Source organism: Hyperoodon ampullatus, assembly GCF_949752795.1.
Source record: "Hyperoodon ampullatus genome assembly, chromosome: 3".
In the NCBI taxonomy this organism is placed as follows: domain Eukaryota; kingdom Metazoa; phylum Chordata; class Mammalia; order Artiodactyla; family Ziphiidae; genus Hyperoodon; species Hyperoodon ampullatus.
Window position 1 is genome coordinate 156,689,988 of NC_136916.1, and position 14,720 is coordinate 156,704,707.

Here is a 14,720-nt window from a genome sequence, read left to right on the forward strand (position 1 = left end):
TATAATAGTTTGCGTCTGCTAATCCCAAACTCCTAATCTACCCCTCCCCAGCGCCCCTCCCTCTTGGAAACCACAAGTCTGTTCTCTATGTCTGTGAGTCTGTTTCTGATTTGTAAATAAGTTCATTTGTGTCATATTTTAGATTCCACATATAAGTGATCTGATAGCTACTTTGATCCTTACTCCAGCTCTCTGAGATCCGTGGTCAGGAGTGGTATTATCACTTTCTTAATCATCGGACAACTAGGCCCAGTGAAGATAAATGATCATGATAGATACAGAGAAGGGACCTTAATAGTTGAAGGTTCTTCCTTTTGCCTAACTCTGACATAGGTTCTGTGATTGAGAGATATGTGTCTCATAGAAGCAGGAGTCATAACTCTTAAAAATATTGGCCAACTTTTTTGGGAAAACCATGTTTAACAAATTAGAACCATAAATACCCCAGGGTCATCTGTTTATATTCCCTGGCCCCTTCAAAGTGTGAAGTCCATATAAATCAAGAATTTAAATCAAAGCACTGGAAATAAGCAACTACTCTTCATCTATATTTCTTTTTCACAGAATATTCAGTACTTAGAAATCCCTTGATTGCTCTTATTACTGAAGGTATTTCAAAGCTGTGGAATAAAAGGAGGAAAAGAAGGCAGATAAATGTACTCTGAACCTCCCTTTTATTCTAGCTATGTCCCATGAGATGTCATCAGAAGGAATAAGTTCCAAAAACTGCTACAGAAGAGGCTGTTGAGTTATTATAAAATGATCATTTTTATTTTTCTTTTCATTCACTTATGTTTTGCCTAAGGACAAATGTATATAAAGTCTTTGCACTTAGTTACTGCTCTGTAAAATAGAATGATAACATTGCCATTCTTAAATATGTTACTTTGCTTTTCTACTGTGTATTCTTGTTAAATCTAAGAGTATTTTCATATATATATGAAATATATATCCTAAAAACAGTTTTCAATGTAATTTAGGAACTGAAGGGTAAACATAAAACGATTTGACTAAAAGTGGGTGTGATTTTCTTATCTGAGCCTGCCAAAAATTCACCAAAGAAAAATCATTCAAATGTCTTTACAGTTAGATTTCTTTTATAAATTGGAAGCTATTCCATCATAGGAGATGTTGTGAACCCTAATTGTTGAGTATTTATAAAATATTTCCACAATGAGATGAAATGACAGAAAGCTGAGATGGATTAATGGGAAGATGCCTGAATGACAGTGTGAAGATATGAAAGTATAGGTGAGCCAAGTTTTATTGATTAATTCAGCAGCATTTATTTCCTGAGCATTCACAGTGTTGATAGAGAGATAAATTAAACAACCCTGTCCTTCAGGAGCTCATGGTACAGAAGGGTTCTGAATTTTCATTTTGTTTGACAGTAAGACTTAATATATATTTTCTTAAACCTGAATACTGTGTAATTTCCTAGGACTTACTTTGTTTTGCTATATAAAAAAGTAGCTCGGTTATGAAAGTTAAATTGACTATAGTTAATCTCTGAAATAAACCTCATTATAGAGTCCACTCTTCATAATTTAGAATTTTATGAGTATGGAGTAATTAATCAGGAATAGGCTGTTGTCTGACCTTGCTTTATATACTTGATAGAGAACAACTTCATATTAAACCATTGTCATTTAAGTAAGATAAAATGATCAGGATGATCAGCCCTCTACTGCCATTTCCATTGCATGGGAATTGAGTTTCCATCTTGTTTGCTGTTGTTTATTTTTTGCCACATGTTAGCAAGCAGTTGTCTTTCTTCTCTCCATCATTATCCCCATCCCCACACAGATACATAGGTAAAGTCAAAGGAAACATATTAGGGCATACAGTTTGACACAGTAAAAAGAATGTAGATCATTAAGTTAGATAGATCTGGATTAAATTCCTGATTTCTTTGGATTTTAGGCAAGTTTTTTTCTGTTTTTTATTTTTTGTTTTTAACCTCATTCTATATATAGCTTTCCTCATTTTGAAAACTGGAAGAGTGACTGTTACAGGCTGAATTGTGTCCCCTCAAAATTTATATGTTAAAGTCATAACCTCCAGTACCTCAGACTGTAATTGTAATTGGAGATGGAGTCTCTAACGAGGTAATTAAGTTAAAATGAGGTCATTAGGGTGGGCCCTAATCCAATGTGACTGGTATCCTTATAAGAAGAGGAAATTAGGACACAGATGGGTGAAGATGATAGGCCACGTGGTGACACAGGGAGGGAGAAGAACATTTAGAAGCCAAGGAAACAGGCCTTAGAAGAAATCAACCCTGCTGACACCTTGATCTCGGAATTCCAGTTTCTAGAAATGTGAGGAAATAAATTTCTGTTTTTTAAGTCACCCAGTCTGCGGTACCTTGTGTATGGCAGCCCCTAACAAACTAATACAGCAACAGTATCTAAAGTGAAAGATATAGGAATTTGAAATATTATACTGTATGCTACAATATATAGTGAGTGATTCATACATATAGCTAGTATGATTATTAGTAGTTACATTAGTATCATAATTAGCATTGTAAAGCACTACCAAAGGTTTGTGAAAGAAATAATTGCCCCAAAGGAAAAAATAATGAGCTTATGAAAATCCTTTTAAGCAGGAGGAAATTTAAGTGTGTCCCTGGAAGCTTTACTTTAGATCAGTTTTAATGTATAGAGCCTCATATACTTTATCTCTAATAGAGGGATATGCTCTGAAATGTTGCCTCCGTGTTTTCTGGCATAATGCCCTTCGGTTTTAATCATTCTTTCTTTAAGAAAGAGAAAGAAATTGCCCCTTATGGAGAGAGCCCTTACCTTGCCTGAGCATTGTTTAAAAAATGGGGCTTGGATCTCCCCAATGATATACTTGACTCAGGCAATGTTGTCAGTTCCTCAGTTAGCTGAGCAGTAAATCTGATCATTTCTTTGCCAAAGATAAAGGATGTTCTTTAAAATACATGAAATTTCTCTCTTAATATTCAGTCCCTTCAGTTTTGCTTTATTTAAGGCTACTTTATCATCAGTTTTGGTGTTTATTTTTAAAATTTTGGAGTAGAAAAAGTAGATCATAATAAACCATACATTGAATAAACACATTGCAGGGCTCTTTCTAAAATCTATATCACGTATCTCGTATTCCCTCGTGGCTCCCGCTGTAATGCAGACATTTTGTTGTTCATAGTTTTTTTCATCTGTTATTTACCCTCCCCTTCTCTTCGTGGAGCTCTTGGTCTCCAGGAATTCCTTTAGGGAAGCTATCGATACATCCCATGGGTCAGCAGGACAGCTTCTCCCCTGCGGAGGGGAGAAGAAGACAGAATTAAGAAAGGGAAGATCTGGCTCTACTCTCAATTCCAACACTTAACACCAAATCAAGTCATTTAATCTCTTTGAGCCTTTGTTTACTTTTCTATTAGAACAGTAACAAAAATATTTGCCATTAACACTTCAGTGGGTACTGGGGAAAGAGACATCCAATGAGATACTCCCAAAGAAAGCAGTTTGAAACCCATTTGAAGCTATGGAATTATAAGACCCTACTGTTATGAACACTCCCAAAAGAGCCAGGGGTGTCCGTAAGGGGAACCATGGAGCAAACTAAATATGTAAAAGAAATTGAGAAACTGTGTTTTTCAAGTCATCAGTCATTACGAGACCCTTGAGCTCTATATATCTTCATTTCCTAGAAGAGATACTTGTCATTTTCAAAGTCTTTCCATTTTGGTTTTATTATCTATATGATAATTGATATGAATAAAAGATAATTTTAAGTTAATAGCAATAACTACATCTACTGGCATAATATATTTTATGTCCTTGATAATCTATTTTCTGAAAGGATTTACCAATTTACAGTAAAGAATGCAAATGTGAATAAGGTTTTGATGAAAGAGTAATAAAATAGAAATAAGGAATAGGAACCTGATATAATAGAGGTAGACAGACATACCTTGGTGCCTTGATATTTCATACTAAATTCTCAGGCAGTGTTCAAAGAGCACCAGAGAAGGAGTCTGACATCTTGTTTCTTATTCTAGTTTACCTACCAGGTGGTTTGCATGCTAAGACTTATACTTATTACTTAATTTATTATTCTACCTGCTATACTTTTCTACCAGTAAATTATCTAGTTCTCTTTATTTTTTTCTATTTTAATTCATTTATTATTGAAGTATAGTTGATTTACAATGTGCTAGTTTTAGGTGTACAGCAAAGTGATTCAGTTTATATATATATGTAATATGTATATATAATATATATAATCTGTACATATTATATATATAATATGTACAGATTATATATATAATATGTACAGATTATATATATAATATGTACATACTTTATATATATATTCTTTTTCAGATTCTTTTCCCATATAGGTTATTCCAAAATACTGAGTATAGTTCCCTGTTAGTTCTCTTTAAACTTAACTCTTTCAGGTCTCCCTTGGGAGATGCTTCCAAACTTGTTCCATTTTAATACCAACTAAACATTATTTCAGAAAAAGCTAATTTGTTGTTTTTAAACATAAATATATAACCGACATTATATATAAATGCTTTTCTGGAGCCATTTTATTTATAATTATTTGATGGGGAAAATAATAAATTAATTCCTGGTAGTCTATTCTATTTTCTAACTAAACTTTCCTTTTTTTATACACATACATACACACACACACATACATGCATATTAATGCACATATGTATATATATATTATTTTTATATTTAATGTAAATCTTAAAGTGGACCATGATTCTATTCCTGTTGTTATCCAGAAAAGTAATATGCTATACGTATATGGAGCTGCCAAAATCACCATCAGCTCCATCCCAGTAGAGAGCTATCCAGTTATGAAAACAATAAGCCAAACCCATTGTTGGTGCTTTCGAGACAAAAGAAGTTGTGTGTTAAATAACATGTCATGCTTGTTGACTATTTGAAGATGAGTATATCCACCTTATCATGGCTAATGGTGACAGTGTGGAGATTCCATTCCTGAAATACTGTGTTGGTTGGAACTCAGCAAAGCAACTTCAGCTGCTTGCAAACTTGCAAACCCTGCAATGTTAAATGGCCAAAATACCACCACAGCATTTTTTCCATCAGTTGAATGAATCACTTTTTGTTAGCAAGCAGGAAATTTCCATGGTTCTGATTATTAATAAATGTAGCATGATCTTAGTACCAGCATACTGAGCACAGTGAGAAACCAGCAATCAGAAACGCTAGTCTCTTTCTCGGAGTAGAAAGCATGTGATTTGGTATCGCATGTCTTAAAAGTGAAAATCATTAATGGATTAAAGAGGATTCTTATGGTTCCTGGGATGTTCCCAAAAAGTTGATTTGTAATCCACATTTTAAAATAACAAAATTAACTTTTTAATTTGAAAATGTAAAGTAAAATAATTCCATGTTCCCCCTGGGACTCTAGGCATTTTATATTAAAATTAACAGAAAGCATGTATTTATCTTTAAAAACCATGCAAGACAACAAAGCTAATTAAAGAAGAAAAAAATAACAAGTTATCAGGGCAGAGGGTTGTAACTATTAATTAACTTCCTCTAAAGCCAACATTGGACTATGGAAGCATTCAGGGTCTTTAGTCACCCTTACTAGCAAATTCAGTACCAAGAATACATTTTAAAATTTATTTCTATATAGAAGAAAAAGCTGTATGCTAAGACTTTGTACCTTTTATGCCCTTTTCACCTATAAAGTTAGAATTATCTAACATAGTAATATCCTAAATTCAGAACAACAGAGGCAGTAAAAATAATTTAAGTCATATTCTCTTTCTACTTACAGTAATATTGTCATAGTGTAGTTTCATTCTTTGTTTATTTAAAAATTGAAGTGGGCTTCCCTGGTGGCACAGTGGTTGAGAGTCCGCCTGCTGATGCAGGGGACATGGGTTCATGCTCCGGTCCGGGAAGATCCCACATACCATGGAGCGGCTGGGCCCATGAGCCATGGCCGCTGAGCCTGCGCGTCCGGAGCCTGTACTCCGCAACGGGAAAGGCCACAACGGTGAGAGGCCTGCATACGAAAAAAAAAAAAAAAAATTGAAGTCACAGTGACCTTCTAGCGACTACATATAAGAAGTTGTGTATTTATCTTTTAAAATGCTCTTCCTCTTTGTATTCTTTGTATTGAGAATTACTGAACAGGGCAGTGGGTGAAATACAAGCAGAATAGAAAGTTTATAAAGTTATTTGTATGGTGAGAAAACCAGACTAGCTTATGAAAACATGTCAGATTTAGGGGTTATGGCTTTGTTTTCATTCTACTTCGTTCTTATGAGAAGGTGTGAAAAAAATGAAGTACAGTCAACTTTACATCATTGGTATAGTTTATTGTAGAATGATATTAAGCTATGATTGGTATATGGTAAAGCCAGGCTTTTGGAGGCACGAGGGTCCAGATGGAGACTTAAAGGAGGTGCCACTTATTTAAGTCAGATATTTGGGTCTCTGTTTCCAAGCAGTGTTAACAAATGAAATATTCCATAGAACTGCTGTGAAAACCCAGCTAATAAATCTGAAAAACACTCTTGCAAACTGTAAAGCACCATGTATATGTTGCTGCTGTTGTCAACTTTTGACTTTTTCTTTCTGTAGTGACAAAATTATTTCCTCATAGAGTATGGATTTATTTCTGTAGCAGAATCCACTATATATTTAGGATAGAATAGGTTAAGATTTTATAAATTTCCACGAAATGTCACAGGCTGATTTGCACTTTTGGTGATTCTATATATTAATCACTGAGTAACCTTCAGTTTTCCAAATAAAGAGTAAAGGGAATGGTGATGACATTTGTAATCATCCACAGAAATGGAATTATTTAAATTCTTCACAGATGGTGAGATATCAAGAGTAAATCATTATATCCACATTTCTAATTTTAAGAATCTTTGAGGGTGTTTGTGGATAATAAGGAACAAACATTGTTTTGCATGTAGAATTAAACATAAACTTTCCATACTACAATCCCAAATTTTCCAGATGACTATGGAGGGCTTTTCAGACACCATCCCCTAAGAATTGAGAAACTCATAAAAGGAAAATAATGTTATGCTGCATACAATACACAAACTGATCATATTGGAGCAACTAGAATATTGACCTTTCAAAGAGGACAAATTAGATTCTATATGACTCAGAATACAACGTGGCTTAATGCCTTAGGAAAGGATGGCATATGACATATACTCCTAATTCTAGCCTCATAGCAGCTTACTCTGTTATTTCTAAACAAGCTGAATAACTCATTTCTTCTTGAAACAACATAATTCAACCCAATATTCTCTGTAAAGTAAATTGGTCAGTGATTGAGATTTTTAGTAAATGCTAGAGATATGTGAATGCTTGTCTAATGTTGCTTTAAAACAGTTTACGGATTGGACTATGTTCAGTGGGAAACACAAGAAAATCTGATACCAAATGTTCTCTGAACTTTGAAATGAGTGACATATGGAACTAGTCACTATGGGTGACATACACACAATCATAGAAACTACAATGGTGTAGTCTATTCTGGCTACCAAATCTGCATGCTTTTTCCCAAATTCAGATTTAAAAACTTGTTTGTAAAAATAGATTTTTGAAATTTAGGAGATGCAAATATTTTCTTTATTTTTCTTCCTCTTTGTTTTCTAAGTATTTTTAAATCAATATATTCTTACTAACCCCTGGGTTTATAAATTATAAGAGCTAAAACACAAGTAAATATTAAAAACAGCGTTGAACCCACTAGTCATAATTGATAATACTGCTTTCCATGATCAAAATTCATTAAATTGAGGGTTTTTTTCCTATGTCTCCTACGTCTTCTTTTTGAAATTTAGTTTGGAAAGGAGCTAGAAACTGTTATAGAATACTGGATAAACACCACAACTAGGGAAAAAAATATAGAGTTAATTTTTTGTGTGTGTGTGTGATACGCGGGCCTCTCACTGTTGTGGCCTCTCCCGTTGTGGAGCACAGGCTCCGGACACGCAGGCTCAGCGGGCATGGCTCACGGGCCCAGCTGCTCCGCGGCATGTGGGATCTTCCCGGACCGGGGCACGAACCCCTGTCCCCTGCATCGGCAGGTGGACTCTTAACCACTGCGCCACCAGGGAAGCCCAGAGTTAATTTTTTAAAGGCCTCCAGAATTAATTTTTACTACCTTTTCTATAGCAACATAAGAGGGAAATAGGCAAATGCTTTGAGTCATGTAACTTGGTTTTCTCAGGCTTTCTTTTCTGTGCGGGTGACAGAGGGCACAGGCAGGAAAGGAATAACGGCTTTGGACTTCCACGTTGCCTTTAGTTTTGTGTGGCCTTCCTGGAACTGCTCCCTACTCCACTGGCCAGAATATTCTGACAGCTAAGAGATGGGGGAACTAGTTTCCTACCTCCTGCCTGCCCTGGCCTAGATTGAAGAAGGCAGAAAAGTTGTTTGTCACAATGTAGCAAAGCTCTCAGACACAGCACATTATCTGCCCTCTGCCCTTATACTGCAGGATCTGAAGATGTGAGGAATGTCTCTGGCTAGCATCTGCTTTGTTATTAATTCATTTTGCCTGCATCTTTAATTTGGGGTGACAGCCGTCTTCCAAGGCTTTGGATGCCATCCCTCTTGGTCACCATATACTGGCACGTGGTGGCCGTTTCTCTCCACAGCTGCCTGTGCAGAGTCTCAACAGTGTACCCACAGCTGGCAGTATGCACTGCAGGTTCCTGACGGCTCCCTCTCTCTTTGTTTTCACAGCTGGTGCCACGTACATCTTTGGGAAAAGTGGAGGCCTCATCCTCTACACCTGGCCGGCCAATGACAGGCCCAGCACGCGCTCTGACCGCCTGGCTGTGGGCTTCAGCACCACCGTGAAGGACGGCATCTTGGTGCGCATAGACAGCGCCCCAGGCCTCGGGGACTTCCTTCAGCTTCACATAGTGAGTACCAGACTGTGGCCTGCATTCTCTTGTCTTCCTTGGTGGTCCTAGTTGGTGAGGCAGATAAATGCAGTGGAACATTCTAGATAGACATGGCAAAAGGGCACATGCTTGTAACGTTGCCTCAGTGTGTTGGAGCCATACTCAGGAGGTGGTGTGTCTTAAGCCTCATTCTATCCCTCAGATATGAACCATGATACCCAGAGGGTACCTCGGGGATAGAAAATTTTAAACTCTTCCTGTCCAGACTCCCTCCCCTTCTGGGTGGTTAGACCTGTCATGAAACACTTAACAGACCACTTAGGTGTACATAAGAGACTGACCTGGTATGGTTCATCTTAACCTGGTGCAGGCAGCAAGGCCATCTTGAGTGTCAATGATCTCCTAAGTTGGGGTATCAGCAAAGGTTTGCTGTAAAGGGCCAAATAGAAATATTTGGAGCTTTTCGGATCATAAGTCTCTGTCAGAGCTACTCAACTCTGCCGTTGTTAATGTGAAAGCAGCTATAGACAATACATTTTAAAAGAATATGTATGACTATATTCCATAAAAATATGTTTATAAAAACAGGCTGCAGGCTGTGCTTTGGTGACCCCTGCCCTAGCCTGTAGACTTTCTTGTAGAGACATAAAGAACGTGTGATAAAAACTGAGGCCAGAGTGGGTGGGGCAAAAAGAATCAGCACATGGACCAAGAGTTGGTGTATTTGTGTGTCTTGTATATCCAGCCGTTTACTTGTATAAATAAACCCAATAGGATTGCACCCTCACTTACTGTAGATCATTAAGAACACAGTGCAAGTCTAAGAAATTAAAATGATTTGGAGGAAAAATTACTTTGTTGTGAGGATAGAAACTATTTTTATAGCCACAGTTAACCCATTTTATCACCTGTGCAGTCTGCAGTTAAGAAATTAGGCTAAAGAAGGATATGATTCTCATCCATAAGTACCCAGAGTGCAGCCACCAAGAGCAAAGAGAGGAATTGTTCTCATTAGTTAGCATGACAAGGCTAGGAAGAATGGATTTAATTTGGAGCAATAAGAATTAGGTTTAAATAGTAGGGGGGGGAAAGCAGTTAAGAGGAAAAGTCAACTGGGGATTATCACCAACCTCCAAAAAGGAGGAAAAGCAACATTTACTGGGAATCTTTGAATGTGAGTTTTGCTAATGTGCCTATCTATCGAGGAAAGCAGAGTGAGATTTCATTGCTGGGCTCTGGAGTGGAGGTGGCTGGCTGGAACCAGAGCAGCAAGCTCAGCCCTGGAAGCAGTGCCCGTCTCCAGCACCTGCTCTTCCAGTATGCCTTGGAAACAGGAGCAGCTGGAAGGAAGAGGCTTAAGCTGGAAGCCTGTCTGATCTCAGAGTGAACCAGAGCAGGTCAAGACTCTGCTTAGGAATGCAGGGAAGGACTGCTTGGAACCGATCACCTTCAAAATGTAGAAGAGGGGTCTTGAAAAGAGTTGTGAACCTTTAATGCTTCCTCAGATGCTTCAGGAACCACACGGTACTATGAACCTGAGCTTAAGCATCTTAAAAAGCCACGCCAAGGAGCACAGAGGAAGGCAGCCATAGTTAGTACAGTTTATCTTTATTTGGCCTGTAAGAACCACCATAATTTACAAAACTCTGTGAGATTTATGCTGCATATAACTTAATGAGTATTTCATGGCAGCTATAACTAGTCTATTATTACCAGCTCACTTGCATTTTCCCGGGGATTTCTCTTCTTTTTTTATTCAGTGTGACTTACTAGGAAGAATAAGATTTGACACAGCCATGAGCATCTTTTTTGAGTCAGATAATGTGCCACCAGTTTATCCATTTCTTCCCATTCCTGTTTTGTAAAGTGTCTCCGCTTTTAAGAGAAATGTTGTTGTTGTTGTTGTTTTTCTGGTAGTTTAGCTGGAGTTGGCAGTGTTTTTATAAAATGGATATGAGGATCCTGGGAACTTCTAGGAGGAACCAAAGCATCCATGTTAAATCTTAAAAGTAAAAATACAAGAAATTTTACATCACAATGTGTAGAGCCCCCTTGGGTATTGTAGACTTATTCCAATGATGCTTTCATTGCTTAAACATTCTGGAAAATTCCAACAGATTGTCCTTCAGAGCTTGGGTTAGGAAATGCCATCTGATATTTTGAGAGAAAAGTAAAAGAGACCCTACGATGTAAAGAAACCACACCATTCTGGAATGGACCTGACATGCCTGTGACCCTCTTGAGCATGGGAACCCTTCATTGATCTAGTAATTTCAAATCACTTTTTGTTCACTAATGGATCGTTTCTGGTGTCTGCCAGAGATAGAAACTGTGTGTGACTGTATTCCAGTAAAAACGTACTTATAAGAACAGGCTACAGGCTGTACTTTGGTGACTACTGCCCTAGGCTGCAAAGGTCCTCTTAGAGATGTAAAGAACATGTGATTAAAAACTGAGGTCAGAGTGGGCAGAGCAAAGGGAAGATTCTTTACCACATTGGAAAGGGAAGTTCCGAGTGGAAGGTCAAAAGACTTGATGACAAAATCCAGCCTCTTGTTTTGGACATTTACATAGATGCACCAGGAGAATGAAGCCATAAATACCTACTAAGATAATGTTATATGACTTTCACAGTCTGTCATATGTGGATTTGTTTATTAAACACAGTTGTTTCCTTGTACTAAAGAAAATTACTCAAAAAGAAAGGAAGTGCCACTACTGAGAGCCGAAAGGGTTGGACGGGAGGTAAACGATTTCACTCCCCCTTGCAGTGCCCCCAGGAGAAGAGAAACTCACGGGCACAAAGAGAAAGTGATGACAGACAGGAAGAGGACATGAAGGCAAGGTGAATCCCAGGGGCAGGGGAAGAAAGGACGAAGTGGGCCTGAGGAAGAGAGGACACGTCTGCCTGGAGACGGGCTCTGGCAAGGGTCACATGTGGGCAAAGCTTCATTCTTCGAGTGTGGGTGTTAATTGTGGAAATAACCGAAAATATCTTGATGCTACTCTGAGTGGTTGTCAAGCTAGTACATTGCTCCAAAACAAAGTCTAAACTCTGAAATTAGTGTGTGTGGGGTGCGGGGGAGAGCACGAGAGAGGAAGGAGGGAAAGAGATTGAGAGTTTGTGTTTTATATACGGCTGCTGAAGGCGATTCCTAGGAATTCCTGGAGGTTTTGAGCAGTGGTAACACTGTCATTGGAATAAGCCCTTTTTACCCCCAAGTTAACCTATTTGAGGGAAGAGGAAATGCTCTTCCAAGAACACTGGGGAGTGTGACCCCAAGATGAGCACTCAAACTAAAACAGACTCACCTGTCTTTGAGACCCCAGAGTAGGAATGGCAAAGAGGCTTCATCTCGCCTGCCCGCGCTGAGTGCCTCTCGCTCTCTCAGTGCAAGCATTGCATTGGGAGGATTCGTGAGAGCAGTAGGTAAATCCAGCAGGTAGGAGTTCTGGCTTCCACTAGCCATGTCTGCCACTCTAGGCTGCACACGTCCTTCCCCACATGCTTGAAGTCTCCCATATCTCTTCCTTTGTCATCCTGAAATCCCCCACACCTTAAAAACTCTGTAGGGAAGTAGGTATCTTTTTCAACTCTTAGTCCCCTGGAGGTCTTTGAATCACTGACTAATTAGCTTAGTCAGTCTTCTTATTATCCTTACCCCACCAGGCTAAGGTCAGCTGCTCTGACAGGGTTTGAGTTCTGTTTGGATGGTTGGGAAGTAAGAAGGAGAAATTAGCATGGCTGATTTGGGGACATAGAACATTTGGGGGTACAGCAAGAATTTGTGGAGAGAGCTTGGGCAGAATGAAGGCATTGGTGCCCTAGGGTGAAGAATTGGTCCACAGAAAGGGACACTAAGACAGAGCTGGGTAGGTGCTGTAGGCACAAGTTTTCCTGTTTCACAGTTTTCTCAGATTATCTGTTGCTCTCACCAAGTGAACAGAGGCTCTTCTTTCTTTTGCTGATTTCTTTTAAACCAAACGTCTTCCCACTCATCTGGGCCTCGTGATGATTGCATAGGCTTATTAAACAAGACAAGAATTAGCTCATTAAAAAAAAAATCAGAGAAGGCCAAGAGATCAAAATAATTTAGAGATTGCCTCAAAGTAGCTTACATTTCTTCGTTTTTGGTTCACCCTTCTGTGATGTACTATTTTCTGTGTCAATTATTAATCATGATATTAATGAAATCACAGACAAAATGTGTCTGACAAAGGCAAAAAGATCTTTGCTGAAGTATGTGTTCATGAAATAAAATTCTGTGGTGGGGAGGGTATCATAGGGCAGAGGGATTTTTACAAATTATTGTTTCAAATATAAGTTCTCTCCATTGAAATCTATTGTTGAGAAATTAATCTGCTCAGTATTTGGAGAGAAGCTATTCCTGTGAGTGACATCTGCCTATTGTCCCTTCATCTAGGCTCTGTGGAGCAGTGTCAAGTTACACTCACCTTCTTTGTACAACAGAGACAAAATTGAATAGGACCAGAGAAAGGATTACCATGGAGTGCTTGCTATTGCTATCCTGAAACTCTTGACAGCCTCCTTTCACCACCTTCAAAATAGAAGGTTGGGGAGAACTGGGCAACAATTAGCTTCTCTTTATGTAGTTAATGCAGGGTGTAAAAAAGACATCCCATTCATTTTATTCTCTCTGTGTGTAATTTACAGTAAATCCTTTTGGATTTATTTTTTAATTATGAGCCTTTCACGAACAGTGGAAATTTATGTCAGGACATCTGTTTTGTTTGACAAGAATCTATAATCTTCCCCAACTGTTTCCCTCCTGTCTTATAATGTAGATACTTACATAAACCAAAGTAGAAGAGAAAGGGTTAGTATTGTTCACACTGACCCCCTTTCCAAAATGGTAAAGTGTTCTCTTTCCAAAAAACTACCCCCCCCCAAAAAAAAAGACGGATGGTATTCTCTTAGTGTCAGGTTTGGGAAATCAGATATTTTTTAACTTTGGCTTGTATAGTATTGTTTTCCCATAATTTATAGCACTTGAAGAGACTTCTGGAGAAAAAACGGAAGCAGAGCTGAATTATGATAAATGGTCTGTTGCTCACATCTATTGCATATATAAATTGCTGGCCTGGATGCTTCACTTGGCTGTCCCCATGTGGGATATTTACAGCAAACCGTCAACATATTCTGGGTTAGTCTTCAGTGAGTTTAGGTGGCTATTAGCTTATGTTCATCTCTGGATTTGGCCGGTGGCAGAACTGGACAGGGTTCAGGCAGTGTACATGGGGGCATCTGCAGAGGAGTCCAGGGGGATATTGACATTTGAGGCTGGTAACACAAGTAAAGAGGGAAAGAACAAGAAATCAGCAAAGGTGTCCACCGGATGCAGTTTTGCTTCCCACAGAGTGCTGTGCACTGCAGGTTAGCTCTGTATTTCCTTTTGCTGCTCTTTGTTCTTAGTGAGAAAGGCCTCTTTGGGTTTTCTAGCCTTAGGAGCTTTTCCAGATCATTAGCCACTTCTGTGGAGAGGGCCTGCTGGGGATCGTCTCTGTAGCTCCCAGCTTGGCCGTTCCATCCTGGCGGAGTTGGAGGAGAAGGTGGGAGAAGGGAGTGGAAGGGGGTTTTGAGGAAGCGACTGCTTATGTAAGCTGGACCAGAGGCAGCACCTGCATGGGAGTCGAGTGCGTTTCCTCAGATCTTTTGTTATTCCCAAGGTGGCTCTACCTAAATCTGTTGACTTTGATTCCGTTCTTCATGTTGAAAGGCAGAAAGCTGTAGTAGAAAAATGTGCTTAATTTGTGATCAGAAGATTTGGATCTGAGTCTCATTTCT

General features: G+C 38.7%; 1 protein-coding gene across 19 annotated transcripts in view; it reads left to right on the top strand.

Moving 5' to 3' along the window:
• NRXN3 (neurexin 3) overlaps positions 1-14,720 on the top strand; it is a gene marked incomplete at both ends in the record, with an annotated part of 1,631,502 nt that overhangs the window by 1,245,048 nt on the left and 371,734 nt on the right. For all 19 annotated transcript variants that reach the window (XM_079699579.1, XM_079699593.1, XM_079699590.1 and 16 more), the window contains one exon: positions 8,751-8,932. In XM_079699579.1, the coding sequence (XP_079555705.1) occupies positions 8,751-8,932 (182 nt within the window). The remainder of the gene's footprint in view (positions 1-8,750; positions 8,933-14,720) is intronic.